Source organism: Lepus europaeus, chromosome 7, assembly GCF_033115175.1.
Source record: "Lepus europaeus isolate LE1 chromosome 7, mLepTim1.pri, whole genome shotgun sequence".
Lineage (NCBI taxonomy): Eukaryota > Metazoa > Chordata > Mammalia > Lagomorpha > Leporidae > Lepus > Lepus europaeus.
In genome coordinates this window covers 2,721,060-2,736,460 of record NC_084833.1, presented here as the reverse complement: position 1 = coordinate 2,736,460, position 15,401 = coordinate 2,721,060, and the positions used below count along the sequence as shown (strand labels likewise).

At 56.2% G+C, this 15,401-nt stretch overlaps 1 protein-coding gene across 4 annotated transcripts in view; it reads left to right on the top strand.

The window, feature by feature from the left end:
* The window catches only part of PPFIA1 (PTPRF interacting protein alpha 1), a 110,636-nt gene extending 95,913 nt beyond the window's left edge, over positions 1-14,723 (top strand). For 2 of the 4 annotated variants that reach the window (XM_062195684.1, XM_062195682.1), the window contains 7 exons: positions 5,463-5,638; positions 5,721-5,818; positions 7,732-7,907; positions 9,065-9,133; positions 9,860-10,025; positions 12,577-12,646; positions 13,509-14,723. In XM_062195684.1, the coding sequence (XP_062051668.1) occupies positions 5,463-5,638; positions 5,721-5,818; positions 7,732-7,907; positions 9,065-9,133; positions 9,860-10,025; positions 12,577-12,635 (744 nt within the window). In that variant the 3' untranslated portion in view covers positions 12,636-12,646; positions 13,509-14,723. The remainder of the gene's footprint in view (positions 1-5,462; positions 5,639-5,720; positions 5,819-7,731; positions 7,908-9,064; positions 9,134-9,859; positions 10,026-12,576; positions 12,647-13,508) is intronic. The other 2 variants (XM_062195685.1, XM_062195683.1) reach the window with 1 other exon arrangement.
* Positions 14,724-15,401: the final 678 nt, after the last annotated feature.

The window sequence follows — 15,401 nt, the reverse complement described above, 5'->3', positions numbered from 1 at the left end:
CTGCTCACGGCACCCTGGGAAGTTGAGCCTCCTGGTGCTTACTGTGCAGTTGAGTTTTCAGCTCGCCCAAGGCAGTGTCCCACGCTTCTCGGTGTCAGTGTGCAGTCCTCCGGTGAAACAGCAGCGGTTCCTTCGTCCAGCTCTGCCACACGGCGCAGCGGGCGGCATGGCGCTCGGGGCTGTAGAGGTCACCGTCTGAGGAGTTTTCCTGGCTGCAGGGTGACGGCCAGGAGAGCTGTTGTCCTCTGGTCCTCCCAGGGTACAGGCTGCAGGGTGACGACCAGGAGAGCTGTTGTCCTCTGGTCCTCCCAGGGTACAGGCTGCAGGGTGACGACCAGGAGAGCTGTTGTCCTCTGGTCCTCCCAGGGTACAGGCTGCAGGGTGACGACCAGGAGAGCTGTTGTTCTCTGGTCCTCCCGGGGTACAGGCTGCAGGGTGACGACCAGGAGAGCTGTTGTCCTCTGGTCCTCCCAGGGTACAGGCTGCAGGGTGACGACCAGGAGAGCTGTTGTCCTCTGGTCCTCCCAGGGTACAGGCTGCAGGGTGACGACCAGGAGAGCTGTTGTCCTCTGGTCCTCCCAGGGTACAGGCTGCAGGGTGACGACCAGGAGAGCTGTTGTCCTCTGGCCCTCCAGGGTACTGGCTGCAGGGTGACGACCAGGAGAGCTGTTGTCCTCTGGTCCTCCCAGGGTACAGGCTGCAGGGTGACGACCAGGAGAGCTGTTGTCCTCTGGTCCTCCCGGGGTACAGGCTGCAGGGTGACGACCAGGAGAGCTGTTGTCCTCTGGTCCTCGCAGGGTGACGACCAGGAGAGCTGTTGTCCTCTGGTCCTCCCAGGGTACAGGCTGCAGGGTGACGACCAGGAGAGCTGTTGTCCTCTGGTCCTCCCAGGGTACAGGCTGCAGGGTGACGACCAGGAGAGCTGTTGTCCTCTGGTCCTCCCAGGGTACAGGCTGCAGGGTGACGACCAGGAGAGCTGTTGTCCTCTGGTCCTCCCAGGGTACTGGCTGCAGGGTGACGACCAGGAGAGCTGTTGTCCTCTGGTCCTCCCAGGGTACTGGCTGCAGGGTGAGGACCAGGAGAGCTGTTGTCCTCCCAGGGTACAGGCTGTCAGGTCAGTGTTTAAAAACACGAGAAGGGCCGCTGTCACACGGCTTGGAGCTCCCCGGGTTTGGGCGTGTTGTAAATGCCCTCTCGGTAACATCACCACTAGCGCCTCCTCACAGGACAGCAGGACCACCAGGGGATTAGCCAGGGACCTTTCCGGGGGCTTCAGTTTTGGTGTCTCTGATAGGATGAAGCAGGATGTGGTAAGCACACGAGGCACACACTGAGTCCGGTCAGCTTAGCGTGTGCTCTCCGCAGTGGGAACGTAGACCAGAGCGGCCAGGCAATGATGCCAGAGTCCGCCAGCGTGCAGTCTTCAGTGACACGTGCCACAGCCCCATCATCCCCTCCTGTAGAAGTTGCAGGGCCTGCCCACCCCGAGCTGGCACCTGCTGGCCCCGGGTGCTCGGGGAGGAGCAGAAAGCCTCAGGATGTGCCCAGTTTGACGAGTGATGAGAAGGGCTGTGTGGAGCCCGCGCCCTGCTTGGGACCCAGCAGCATAGCGGCAGTCCCTGCCCACCAGGAGTGCACCTCGTCCTGAGCTCCCGGAGCCAGGTTGTGTGTGACCACTCAGCGTGCCCTGAGGGAAGGGTGGAGGGGGTGGGACAGCCCCGCAGGGCGGGGGGGTCTCCCTGGGTCGAGCCTGATCCTCTCAGTTCTCCGTGGCCGCCCACCTTAGGATTGTGGGTAGAGTGCAGGACGCGTGTGCAGGGATGAGCAGCCTGCTGCCTCTGCCGTGTAAGAGCGCACAGTAGGGCCGGCGTGATGGCTGAAGCCTCCGCCGCGGTGCTGCTTCGTGTCCCGGTGCTCCACTTCCAGTGCAGCTCCCTGCTGTGGCCTGAGAGGAGCAGAAGGTGGCCCAGGTGCCTGGGCCCCTGCACCCACGTGGGAGACTCGGGTGAAGTGCCTGGCTCCTGGCGTAGTACTCGCCACTGAGGCCATCTAGGGAGTGAACCAGCGGATGGAAGACCTCTCTATCTCTCCCTCCCTCTCTGTAACTCTGATTTTCAAATAAATCTTTAAAAACAAAGGATGCACAGCCAGAGGACAAGAAACTGGTGTCCGGCGCTCAGGCTGTGACTGCTGCGACTGTGAGGTCTCTGAGAAGCAGGCGGGAGTGAAGTCGTGGTGATCCTGGAGGTCGCCCAGCGCTGGGCGTGGTGCTTGGCGAGAGCAGTGGAGTGGATGTTTTTTCTGTCCGAACTTGAGAGTCTTGTTGGAATTGGAGGCGGAGCGTGAGGGCAGCGCCTGATGGTGGAGGAGCCGCGAGCAGAGCGAGGGGCCGTCTCACACGCACGGGCTCCCTAACTCGTCCTCGAGCATTTTACGGGCTTGGAAAAGTCCATTTCCAGTCCAATCCTAGGATGTAGAAGTAGGGTTTGTTGTGTATGGCTGGTGCCCTGGTGCGTGACTGAGCGCACTTGCTGGTTCTGGAAGCTGCTCTGAAAGCCCCTGTCTGTCTGACGCCCATGTCACCCCAGGTAAGACAGCGCGCTCTCCCAGCGCCTGTGTTACAGTACCGGGACTTCCACGGCGGCGTGAGTGGAAGTGGCAAGGGTGGGCTTCCTCCCCTGTGCGCTGTCTGAAGGGAAGCATGTGGTGGGAGCCGTGTCAGGTGCATCACCTTCCCTCCATCCCTGGACCGCCGCTGGGCGTCCGTGAACAGAGGGGCATCTTGGCAGGAGCTTTTCCTGCGTCTTCTGAGGGTGGCATGGCCTGTGCTTCTCAGTCTCTGGATAGCGGTGAGTTTCACTGGCTTTGAAATGTGGAACCCACTTCTGCTCCTGGGTCCTAACGCCTGCTTGTCAGGACCCTCACTCTTAGTGCATTGTTGACTGCTAAGGTTAGGATCCTTTGGCCTATGCGCGCTGTCACAGTCTTTCTCTGTAAAGTCTTTAGTGTAGCTATCAGTAAAGTGTTAGGATGTGTCTTCTTTTTCACGAAACAGTTTGTGTAGAGTTGTAGGATTGTATGCATTAGTTTGACAAATGGTGGAGTTCCACAGTGAGGAAGCCCCTGGAGTGCAGGTGTGTGATAAAGAGAAGGTGGCTGTGAGTGGAAGGCCTGTTGGTCGTGGGCTGTCTCTGTCTTCCCGAGTGGCCTTGGGGTTCACCGTGCTTCTGAGCGGCCCGGTGTTGTGCCCGGTGCCCTGTGGTCTCTGGGTGTTTACTGGATCTGTACTCATGTCACCTCTTTCCTTATTGACCTTGGTAATTCCTGGCTTCTCTTTTTTCTTAATCAATGATTAGGGCTTGTTAATTTTATTGGTATTTATGAAGAATGTTGTATTTTTTTATAGTATTTTCCTGTTTTGTCTCATGATTTGCGCTCTTTCACTTTCTTCCTTCTCCATGCTGTTTTTTTTTTTTTTTTTTTTTTTAAGATTCATTTATTCCTTCCTTCATTCCAAGGCAGAGTCACAAAGAGAAAGAGCGAGCACGTGCGAATGCTTCCACCTGCTGGTTCACTCCCAGGGGCCCACAGTGGCCAGGACTGGTGTAGGCCCAAACCAGGAGCCGGGAACTCATCCTGATTTTCCACGTGGGTGGCAGGGACCCAAGTGTTTGGACCCCCATCTGCTGCCCATCCATTGCCTTCTCTGGCACATTAGCAGGGAGCTGGCACAGAAGCCCAGCAGCCCGGATTCAAAGGGCCCCGTGTTCATCAACCCTGGCTTACGCTGCTGAGCCGCACACCGCCCCTCCGTGCTGTGGGTTTTGTTTCTTTATTTCACGCTTTTATCGGAGGCCTTTCTGCATTTACTGTATAAGAATTTTAGTCCCATAAATGTCTCTCGGGCTGTTAATAACTGTTTCTCACAGTTTTTGAATATATTATGTTTTCACTTTCATTCAATTAAAATATTCAATTCAATTAAATTTTCATTTAATTAAACTTTCATTCAATTAAAATATTCTCTCATTTTCCTTGTGATTTCTTCTTTGGCACATGGGCTGTTTACTCATATGTCAATTTCCAGGTATTTGAGAGGGTTCTAGATGTTTTTATTATTGATTTCTATTTTAATTTAGTTGAAGCCAGAAAACTTTGTATGATTTCAGTCTTTAAATATTTTAAAATTTGTCTGGGGGCTGGCACTGTGGTATAGTGTGTAAAGGTACCACCTGCAGTGCTGGCATCCCATATGGGTGCTGGTTTGAGTCCCGGCTGCCCCACTTCTGACCTAGCTCCCTGCTATGGCCTGAGGAAGCAGTGGAAGATGGCCCAAGTGCTTGGGCCCTTGTACCCGCGTGGGAGACCTGGAGGTAGCTCCTGGCTCCTGGCTTCAGATTGGCACAGCTCTGGCTGTTGTGGCCAGTTGGGGAATGAACCAGCAGATGGAAGACCTTTCTCTCTCTCTCTCTCTCTCTGTCTCTCTGTAATTCTGCCTTTCAAATAAAATGAATAAATTAAAAATATTTTTAAAAAGATGCGCCTGCCTTGGAGACTGTGCCCTGTGCCCCTGAGCCGGATGCATTCTGCTGGGCGGGCCCTGCTGAGCTGGCGGTCGGTCCCTGGTGGTGCTGTTTCCGTCTCCCACGTCCTTTGTGACCGCTGTCCCTTGGCTGCTCTGTCAGCTGTGAGGCAGGAGGGTTGGCGTCCTGTGCTTCTGAATTGATCTGTTTCCCCGTCCAGCCTTATGGTTGTTGCTTTGTGTCTTTTTAAACATTCTTAGCTCACTCTTACTGATTTTGAAATTAGCAGATGTTTTGCTTAGAAAAACAAGTGTTAAAGATAAAATGAGGGCTGGCATTTGGCCCGGTGGGTAAGAACACCAGAGTGGCTGGGTTCAACACCTGCCTCCCGTTCCCGATTCCAGCTTCCTGTCGGTGCGCACCCTGACTCCACAGCGATGGCTGAAGCAGCTGGGCTCCGGTGGCCATCTAGGGGTCAGGGCTGTGTACCTGCCCTGTGGCTTTGTTCCCAGCCTGGACCATGCACACGGGGGGCATCTGGGAAGGGAACCAGCTGATGGAACACCCCCACCCCATGTCTCTCTGCCTTTCAAATAAATACATTTGAAAAATTAAAACCAGCCACAGCTATTTTAATGAATAGAGTTGAGCCTTCAAACTTGTTCATGAGTCGTGATCATGCTTTGTTGTCATATTAAAAATAACTTCAGAAAGGAGATTCGCGGTCAGTTACAGTTTTTGGCTCGTTAAGTTAGACGTATTGCAGATGATCAGATTCTCATGACGTGATTCCTCTTGTGTAAAGTGTTACTGACTTGGGAAGGTGGAGCTCGGCCACCCGTTCTGAAGCCACAGAGGGCGCTGCTCTCGCCGGCTGAGCCTCCGCGGCCGCGTGCGGGCTGGGAGCTGTCACTGACCCGACTCCTTCATTGCAAGCAGACGCTCGCGTACGGGGACATGAACCACGAGTGGATCGGCAACGAGTGGCTGCCCAGCCTGGGCCTTCCCCAGTACCGCAGCTACTTCATGGAGTGCCTCGTGGACGCCCGGATGCTGGACCACTTGACCAAGAAGGACCTGCGCGGGCAGCTGAAGATGGTCGACAGCTTTCACAGGTGGCTCCCTGGGAGCGCTTCGCGGATCGCCGGGAGACGTGTCCGTGGCCGTCCTGGACAGCTTTCTCTTCTGCTCCTGTAGGAACAGCTTCCAGTGTGGAATCATGTGCCTGCGGAGGCTGAATTACGACCGCAAAGAGCTGGAGAGGAAGCGAGAGGAGAGCCAGCACGAAGTGAAAGGCGAGTACAGTGGGCTCGCTGCCGCTTCTGCGTCGGCGCGCCGCTGCCTCGCGTGCTCCTGCTGGAGGAAGCGGGGCAGGCCGTGGGGGCGGGGAAGGTGGGGACCCCAGCCCCCAGCGCTTCCTCTCTGGCCTCGGGCTGTGGGTGGCACTGTCTTCTTCTGCCAGGGGTGCCAGAGCGTGGGGGAGCAGGTGCCTGCTGTCTGCTCGCTCGATTCTTGTGTGGGAAACTCAGCGTAGGGGTGGGGCGAGGCCTCGGGCACTGAAGGGGGCCAGGGGCTGTGCTCCCGGAGGGTGTGGGCCTGGCAGAGCCAGCGCGGCAGCCGGGCCCTGGGGGAGGGGTCAGGAAGGCGGTGCCTGCCCAGCGCCCCTCTGAGCAACCAGGCACAGGCACTTGCTGGGCACTGGAATCACGTGGAGTCACCAGGGTTCTCAGTGACCGAGGCGGGGTGAGAAGCAAGCCGTCGTTCAGTGAGTCGGGGCCGGGCACTCACACCGGGCATTGAGGATGCCGGTCATCCTGGTCTTGAGTGTGAGTCTGGACGGTGGATCCCCTGGGAGGGCGGGTTTCTCATGAATGAGTCGACGGAATAATGGGAATCCTTGAGTCTGCACACACGCACACACACACACACGTCTGTGTGTGTTGGGAATGCAGTGTGTGACTTGGTTTCATTTGCTATTGGTGAAAGCTGAGAGTGACTGGTGGCCATCCGAAGGTACTTTTTTTTTTTGACAGGCAGAGTGGACAGTGAGAGAGAGAGAGAGAGAGAGAAAGGTCTTCCTTTGCCGTTGGTTCACCCTCCAATGGCCGCCGCGGTTGGCGCGCTACAGCCAGCGCACCACGCTGATCCGATGGCAGGAGCCAGGTGCTTCTCCTGGTCTCCCATGCGGGTGCAGGGCCCAAGGACCTGGGCCATCCTCCTCTGCACTCCCTGGCCACAGCAGAGAGCTGGCCTGGAAGAGGGGCAACCAGGACAGAATCCGGTGCCCCGACCGGGACTAGAACCCGGTGTGCCGGCGCCGCAAGGAGGAGGATTAGCCTAGTGAGCTGAGGCGCCGGCCCCGAAGGTACTTTTAGAGCGGCTATTTTTAGATGGCTGATAGAACCGATTTTGTAATTTGTTAATTTGCATCAGACCAGATGAGCTCTTCCCCCCAGTCTCTGGCATGCTGGAGCGTGTTTCCAGATTACTCTCTCTGTAAGAGGGTCCACGGAGGCTTGAAATCAGAAATGGGAGGTGTCCCCGGAGTGGTGGCTTCAGGAGACACCAGTCTGCGCTGGGGGTCCTGCTCCTCACAGTCCCCCTGGTTAGGGCCCTGCGCCCTCACTGTTTTCTGTTCTCTGGAGACACCGCTTGCACGAGAGCATTGTTGTTCTTTTGTCCACTGTTCACTGGAAGGAGGAGTTCATTTTTTCCTCCCTAATCTCTAATGCTTCTGTTTTTTTTTTTTTTTTAAGATTTATTTATTTATTTGAAAGAGCAAGAAAGAGAGACATACACACACACACACAGCTTCCACCTGCTGTGTCAGGCCATAACCAGGACCCAGGAGCTCCACTGGGATCTCCCACATGGGTGGCAGGGACCCACGTGCCTGGGCCATCTTCTGCCTTCCCAGGTGCACTAGCAGGGAGCTGGATTGGAAGCAGAGCAGCTGGGACTCAGCCTGGCACTCTGGTATGGGATGCTGGCCCGGTAGACAGCAGCTTAACCTGCTGCAGGCCACACAGCCCCCACGGAGGACTTGAGAGTGGGCTGCGCCTAGAAAGGAGCAGGGCCAGGACGCCGCATCTCAGTGCACACCCAGGCGTCCCGGAGGACCGAGAGCGAGGCTGCACGGGGGCCCTGCACTGGGGGCGGGCGCGTGGTGGCAGCTTTCTGAGGGGCGTGGCCACCACTGCGTTTGCAGACGTCCTTGTGTGGAGCAACGACCGCGTGATGCGCTGGATCCTGTCCATCGGCCTGAAAGAGTACGCCAACAACCTGGTCGAGAGCGGCGTGCACGGCGCGCTGCTGGCCCTGGACGAGACCTTCGACTTCAGCGCGCTGGCCTTGTTGCTGCAGATCCCGACCCAGAATACACAGGTGAGTGGGGCACCCGGCCGCGCCGCCTGGCTGGGCGTGTGCTCCTTTGTTGATGGAGGGTGGACTTCAGACAGTGCTCGTAAACTCCGTGCTCGGCTGGTCTGAGATGCACTGCTCCGTGATCAGCGAGGGCTAAGTTTCCAGTGCGTTTCTGTCATCCTCCTTTTTTTAAACGTTTATTTATTTGAAAGCAGAGTTGCAAACAGAGAGGGAGAATCCACTGGTTCACGTGGGTGGCAGGGCCCAGGTACACGGACCACCTTCCACTGCTTTCCCAGGCCCATCAGCGGGGAGCTGGACCGGAGGTGCAGCAGCCGGGACTTGAACCGGCGCCCGTATGGGATGCTAGCACTGCAGGCAGCGGCTTCACCTGCTGTGCCACAGTGTCGGCCCCCTTGCACTGCTTTTCCCGGGTGCATTAGCAGGGAGTGGATGTGACGTGGAGCAGCCGGGACTCGAGCCTGCGTGGACTGCTGGTGGCGCAGCTGCACTTACCCCATTGCTCCATGACTGTGGCCTGGACATCTCGCAGTGGCAACATCAGGAGCATCTTCCCTCCCAGTCCATGCGCTTGTCAGCGTGGCATCTTTAGTTCTTAGGTGGAGAAAAGCATTTTCAAGTGTGCCACATGGAGAGTCTGTTAACTGTGCTCCGGGAGGAAGGGACTGTGTAACTCTCTTGACTTAGGGGCCCATTTGAAAATCGGGACACTTTAAAGCCTGATTTAAAATACTGTTACGTAGCGGGTAAGGCCGCCGCCTGCAGTGCCAGCATCCCATTTGGGCATCGGTTCGAGTCCTGGCTGCTCCACTTCTGTCCCGCCTCTGCTGTGGCCTGGGAAAGCAGTGGAGGATGGTCCAAGTCCTTGGGCCCCTGCTCCCACTTGGGAGACCCAGAAGACACTCCTCACTCCTGGCTTCAGATTGGCGCAGCTCCAGCCGGTGTGAACCAGCGGATGGAAGACCCCCCCCCCCCCCCACTTTCCTTCTTTCTCTGTATAACTCTGACTTCCAAATAAATAAATCTTGGAAAAAAATACTATTATGGGCAGTGAATAAGCTTTTTAAGTGTTGTGGTTTAAAAAGCAGTTGTGGTGTGCTGACATCAGTCGGGTTGGAGTGTTGTAAGTTTTGCTGGTGGTTGCTCTGTGATTTCAGGCCCGAGCTGTCTTGGAAAGAGAATTTAACAACCTTTTGGTCATGGGGACTGACCGGCGGTTTGATGAAGTAAGTTTCTGGTCTGATGTTTTTGAAATTTGTGCAAGATGTAACTTCGTTTATTACTCTCGGGGCAGCCACGTAGCGAGGCCGTCTCTTCTCAAACTGGAGATAAATTTACTTGAGTTTAGCTTCGCTCTCCCAAATTCACAGCAAAAGAACCATTAAGAAACCAATATTTTAATGACACAGTTTTACCTGCATTTTTGCCGTTAAATTTTCACACCTCTTTAGAATGGTCCTCAGATTGGAAACACTGGCTGCAGCCTGGGGCTGGGCCTGGAGTTGTGTTTCGGGGCAGCTGGGGGCCTGCCCCGGCTCAGGGCTGCTGTGTCCCGGAACAATGTGTGTTTCTTCCTGCTCACCCACGTATTCCCATTCTTCCTCGGCCCTCAGTGAGGCTCCGGTTTGCCAGGGAGAATCTAGAACCCACGTCTGCAGAGGAAGCTGGCGTCACACAGACTTGTTTATGTTTTGGCAACTCTCAGGACAAGCACAGCGCTCTGTCAGGAACGTGCTCTCTGTGCCGGGAGAAGGAAACATGGCGACACGTCAGAGTGCTCGGGAGGGTCCTGGGGCCGGCCCAGTCAGGAGTGTGACCCTGCCCTGGACCCCGAAGTCCACCTGGTCACGTGGAAGGGGGTGCAGGCACAGGGAAAGCACAGTTCCTGAGTTCAGCGCTGTCTCTGTCCTTTCTTTTTATCTGAATTTTATTTCCTGTTCTTTCGTCTCCAGGACGATGACAAGAGCTTTAGGAGAGCACCTTCCTGGAGGAAGAAGTTTAGACCAAAGGACATTCGCGGCCTGGCTGCGGGGTCGGCAGAGACTCTCCCTGCGAACTTCCGTGTGACTTCCTCCATGGCTTCCCCCTCTGTGCAGCCCAAGAAGATGCAGATGGACGGTACGTGTGGGCCTCGCTCGGCGCCTCTGGGCGGGAGCTGGAGCGGCCTTCTGTCTGGGACGTAGGTGATGCTCAGCCGCCTGTGTCTCGGAGGATGGCGCATGCCCTGATGTGCGTGCTGCCACGTTCCTAACGCTTGCCATGAGAGGTCACGGTGAGGCCTTCAGAGGACTGCTGTCTGTGGGGTCAGCGTGTGAGGAGCGCAGGTCCTCAGGTGCGCACCGGCAGCTCCCGCGGCTCCCTCGTGCCGTGGCAACGTGGCAGCCTCACACCACGTGACTTACGTGACTCATACCCAGGGCTTCTCTCCGCCCTAGATGAAAGGACTGAGCCCCTCCCCTTTTTTTATTTATTTGTTCATTTGAAAGACAGAGTTACGGGGAGGGGAGACAGAGTGGGAGAGAGGGAGCTTCCATCCACTTGTTCACTCCCCAGATGACTGCAGCAGCCAGAGCTGGGCCTGACCAGAGCCAGGAGCTTTTTCCAAGTCTCCAATGCGGGTGCAGGGGCCCAAGCACTTGGGCCATTTTCTACTGCCTTCCCAGGTGCAGCAGGACTCGAACCAGTGTCCATGTGGAATGCCAGTGCTGCAGGTGGCGACTTAACCCACTACCTTTGAGTACATTGAGTACATTTTAAATAGCACACAACTTCCTGCTTTTTAAAAGAAATTTGCTGGCTTATTTGGAAGCAGAGGGGCCGTTCCCGCCTCTGTGAGTGAAGTCTCCTGTTCCGTGGCGTGCACCTCTGCCTGTGTGAGGGCAGGGAGGCAGAGATGAGCCTCGGGAGGTCGGCAGTGGCTCCGGCGGGCCTCTGAGAGCACCCCCAGGGCACTTGGCCCCAGCACGGGCGAGAGCTGACAGTTGCTCTGACTTGGCTCCATGACTGAGAGCCCGCCCGCCGGGGCTTGTGGCCGGCTCTGCCTCCAGTGGTGCGTGGCCTTGAGTGAGCTGTGGACAGTGCCTTCACAGGAGCGTCTTCCTCACAGGGTGTCTGTGAGTGTTAAATGGGCCGTCCAGGAACTGGCAGGGGGTCCTGGCCCTCTGTCGGCTATCACAGGCCCTGGAGGGAGCCCCGCTGTCCGGGGGGCAGCGCCCCTCCCGCTGGAGGGCTGGCCGTGGGAGAAGTTGGAAAGCTGTGCCCATGGGGTTTTAGAGTTTTTTCTGTCGTCAGCCCCTCCCTTAAGTAGGTTTATAAATTTCACTCTCACCAGCCTGTGTAATGTACATTTATATAAAGTCTGATGAAGCTGAGCACTTGTAAGGGAGGGTGGCTTACTTTTTAATAAAAAGGAGTTGGATACCGTACTCGGGAGAGGGGGAATTACGTAGTGTCTTTTAATTGGCAACTTTTTAGAAAGTAGCATTTTCCCTCCAATGGGACCCGCGGGTAATTCTTACAAATTTGAACTGTGACTTGGCCTCTATCTTTGTCTCTATCGACTTACTGAGTTTTCTGAATGAAGTTATTTTCCCTGTGGCTTCGATTTGTTATCTTCATAAACCACATTGCCCCGTTAGACATTGCAGCGATATTCAGAACGAGAATTTAGATCATTAGAAATAAATCCAGGAAAAGTACAGGGGCTGCGTTGTGCAGAAGGCAGCTTTTTACACTTTGATGATAACTAAGGCGTAAGCCCGGGAATGCATGGTTTTCACAGCTTCTTAAGTGACAGGATGTAAAGTGAACTCCAGCGTCTCCGGGGCTCCTAGACCGAGCAGGATTTCAGAAGATCGCTGGTGTCGCCGTGGTACCGGTGTGTTAGCGCGCTTTCTGGGCCCGTGGCAGGATCTTGCTAAAGTGTTCTCCGGGAGCCACAGACCCTTGAAAGTTCCCTGGCCAGCTGGTGAGGGTCAGGCCCAGGGACTGGCCGTGCAGGGCGCTTGCTGAGCTCTGCAGAGCCCGCGACTGGGCTGTTTTCATGCCTGTAGCCTGCGCATCTGCTCTCAGCCCCCCGGGGCCGTGAGTGCACACAGGGAGGTTTCCCTCTGGGCCCCGGGCCCGGGCCACCTCTGCCCTGCGTGAGCATCAGAGAAAGAAAGTGGCCACCTTAGGTAGTTGTCATTTATGCAAATGTGCACTCAGAAGTGGTTTGTGTTTTTGTTTTTTTTTTTAATTTATTTCAAAGGCCGAGAGAGAAAGACAAATCTTCCATTGCTGGTCTCTCCCCAGTTGGCTGCACTTCCTGGGGCTGTGCCAGGCCCCTGGGTCTCCCATGTGGGCGCAGGGGCCCAAGCACATGGGCCATTTTCTGCGGCTTTGCCAGGCCACAGCAGGAGCTGGAATTGGAAGTGGAGCAGCCGGGCTTGAACCGGCGCCCATGTGGGATGCTGGTGCTGCAGCCAGTGGCTTTACCTTCTGTGCCACAGCGCTGGCCCCTCAACAGCGGTTCTCTATCCCTTGAGATTTCACTTGTATTTTGGAGTTGGCCTCCAGGGTCTCCCAGGTCCCGCAGCAGGTGCCTGATGGTGTGGAAACGTGTGTGTACTTGTGTGAGACTAACTGCACGCTGTGTTGCACGCTTCCCGCTTCCTCCGTGGGTCGGCAGGCAGCTCATCGGGCGCGCAGAGGCTGGACTCGGCCGCAGTCAGGACTTACTCCTGCTGAAGCCTCCTGTGGTGAGTGGGGAGCAACGCGGCCCTGCACTGGGCACGGGGCGGCCGTGGACACGCGGGCACCGCCACAGGGCCGCGCGGGGGTTTCTGGCCCCTGTGACGGGCGGCCTCCGTTGATTCCGGAGAACTCACTAGCTCTCTGCGCCCATTGAGATAACCTTGGTGTTAGAGTGGATCAGAAAGAGATTGCTAGTGTGTCCTCATTTTTGAAGGAGAACCATGTATTTCTACTCTTTCCTTAAACCTGAAAATGCTGCCCCATTTTAAGCGTCTGCTGCGGTCGCTGGCGGGGGCTGTGCAGCACAGCGGAAGGTGGCAGCCGGGAGCGGCTCGTGCCCAGGCACCGACCCTGGTGTCCTCATGCCCGCGCTGGGCCGCCGGCTGCTTTGTTAGCAGCTCCCGCCCCCAACACGTGCCCCGCGCCCCCAGGTTCTGTGTCCAGTCGTGCCTCACGTCATGAGGCTCCAGGACCCTGGGCACTAACCAGCTACTGCAGAGGTCGGTGTGTAAAGGCCAGGCCGCGCTGCCGCCCCAGGCTCTGGTGACCCAGGGAGCGGCACTGTCTCCCCCGCTGGCCGGGCGGGGGGGGGGCCGAACCTGCCGCTCGGTGTGCTCCGCTCAGTTCCCGGTTCTCAGCTGAGACCCTCCGGTGGGTTTACTGCCTCTGATGTAGTGGTGGCTTTTTTACGCATCGGTCCAGGTGCAGTCGGGCGAAGTCTTCTCACCAAGCCGCAGCCTCCGTGATGTTCTGCCTGTGGTTGGCAAAGCAGGGCGGGGGTGGGCGGGGTGGGCGGGGCGCCTGCGAGGAGGCACCCGCCTCTCCCGCGCACCTGCGCTGAGGCTGCCCCTCTGCTTCTGTCCCCAGTGTACCCGCACTACTTCTACAGATGACTCTGCCGCACTGGGGACCCAGCAGCCACGCCGCCTTGGACTCCCGTGGAATCTGTAACCTGTTGATACTTGTTACATGGACACTGAGATATTTTATTACAGAGTTTTTAATTAGTGAAAAATTCATGAATACCATAGAGAAAATATTTTAGAATTTAATGTTTCTTATATTTATGTAAACTTATGGCCTTCATTTATATAGTTCCCTTTTTCATGTATATCCAGGCTATAAATATCCTGTGAAATCAATCCATGTTCTTATACCTAATGTTGGTCTTTGAAATGAATGTACTGTAATGCTTGTATGTATGAGTCCTATGAACAAATATAGGGCTTTTGTAAATTATGCATTATTGTAATTATCACTGTTTGATTTGGGGATGAGAAACCACGACAGAGAAGGGGATTTTACTACGTCTATAAAATCATGACAAAGCAATGTGCGCTCTCCTTTACCTCGCTCTACAACAATCATTTTGAAATAAGCAGATTTAATGTCAAGCGATTATTGTCATATTTTAAAGACTGACCTTAACTGTACTTTTTTTCTAGCAAGAAATGCTTTATTCTGCAGCCTGAGCAGACTTCAGATCTCCGGTGTTCAGCGTCAGCTTCTAACAAAGCCGGGGCTGGAAGGGTCCGCGGAGCGCTGCGGAAATCTCTGCGCACCGGGGACCCTTTCCTGGCCCCGAGCCGGAGCCACACTCGAGCCAGGAGCAGGGGTGGGGGCGGAGGGAAGCCGCCCACACAGCTATCACCGAGGACCAATCACCACGCAGTGTGCTCTCTCTCAGACACCTGTGGTGCAGTCTAATAAAGGCCTTACCGTTCTTACACAAATCAGCTTCCAGGTTTGTTTGTGACCATGCAGACGGAGCCGGCCTGGTCGTGCGCGCTACGGCATTCTGGACTGCAGAAGTAGCAGATGCGGCTTTTACTGCTAAATGGCTGTGAAAAAGCCAGCGAGCAGCGCGTCAGGTCGGGCCCGTGGTGCGTCGCGCGGCCCTGGGCGTCGGTCTCTGTTTGGAGCCCACTTGCACAGCTCCTTGTGACTGTTGTGAACTTCCCGATTCTGTAACAAAGTCTGTACAGTCTACTTTTGAACTGTTTTTATCACAGTATTATTTATTGCTTTCTTTCCATAAAGTACTGACGCATTTCCACTGCCAATAAAGACAACTGAGCCTGAGTGGCCAGCGTGCGGGCTGCTTTATCCGTCCCAGGCCGCTCCCCTGGGCGAGCTCACGTCACTGGTCAGTCAGCGCGCGCAGTAAAGAAGCTGGAAGACGGACACACGGGACAAGGACGTCATCCGGGGACCAGCAGGCCCCGCCCTCTGCTCTGGAGGTCCAGAGACCCCATCTCACCAGCACCCCGGGAGATGGGTGGTCGGCCCAACCCAAGCACAGAAATGGGTGGGCTCAGGGCGAGTCTCTGTGTGGCACTGGCCCGAGGAGGAGCCCAGGAGTGTGTGTGGGCATGTCCCGGCCACGCTTGCTCAGCCAGCCGCAGCCATGGGGGCGCTGGAAGCCTGGGTGTCTGGTAGCCCAAACCAAGTCCCGAGCCGGGGGCCCACCCCAGCTGCAGGGCTGGAGGTGGAATCCTGGGAAGAAAGTCGGGCAGTGGTTCCGAGGGTGGCTGACAGCTCCAGCACAAGGGAAGGGTGTGGCCCTCAGGCCTGGGGACGCCCCGAGCCCCGGGCGGGGTCTGGGTGGCCACCGCCATGTCCGTCTGGCTTTCTGTCTTCCTGTCCCGTGTGCCTCACGGTGGGCGGCCGTCTCTTCCGCATGACTTGGTTTCATTGCGGGTGAACACATTGCAGCTTGTTTCCATCAGAACGGGCCAGGGAATTCGTGCTTCTTCTCTG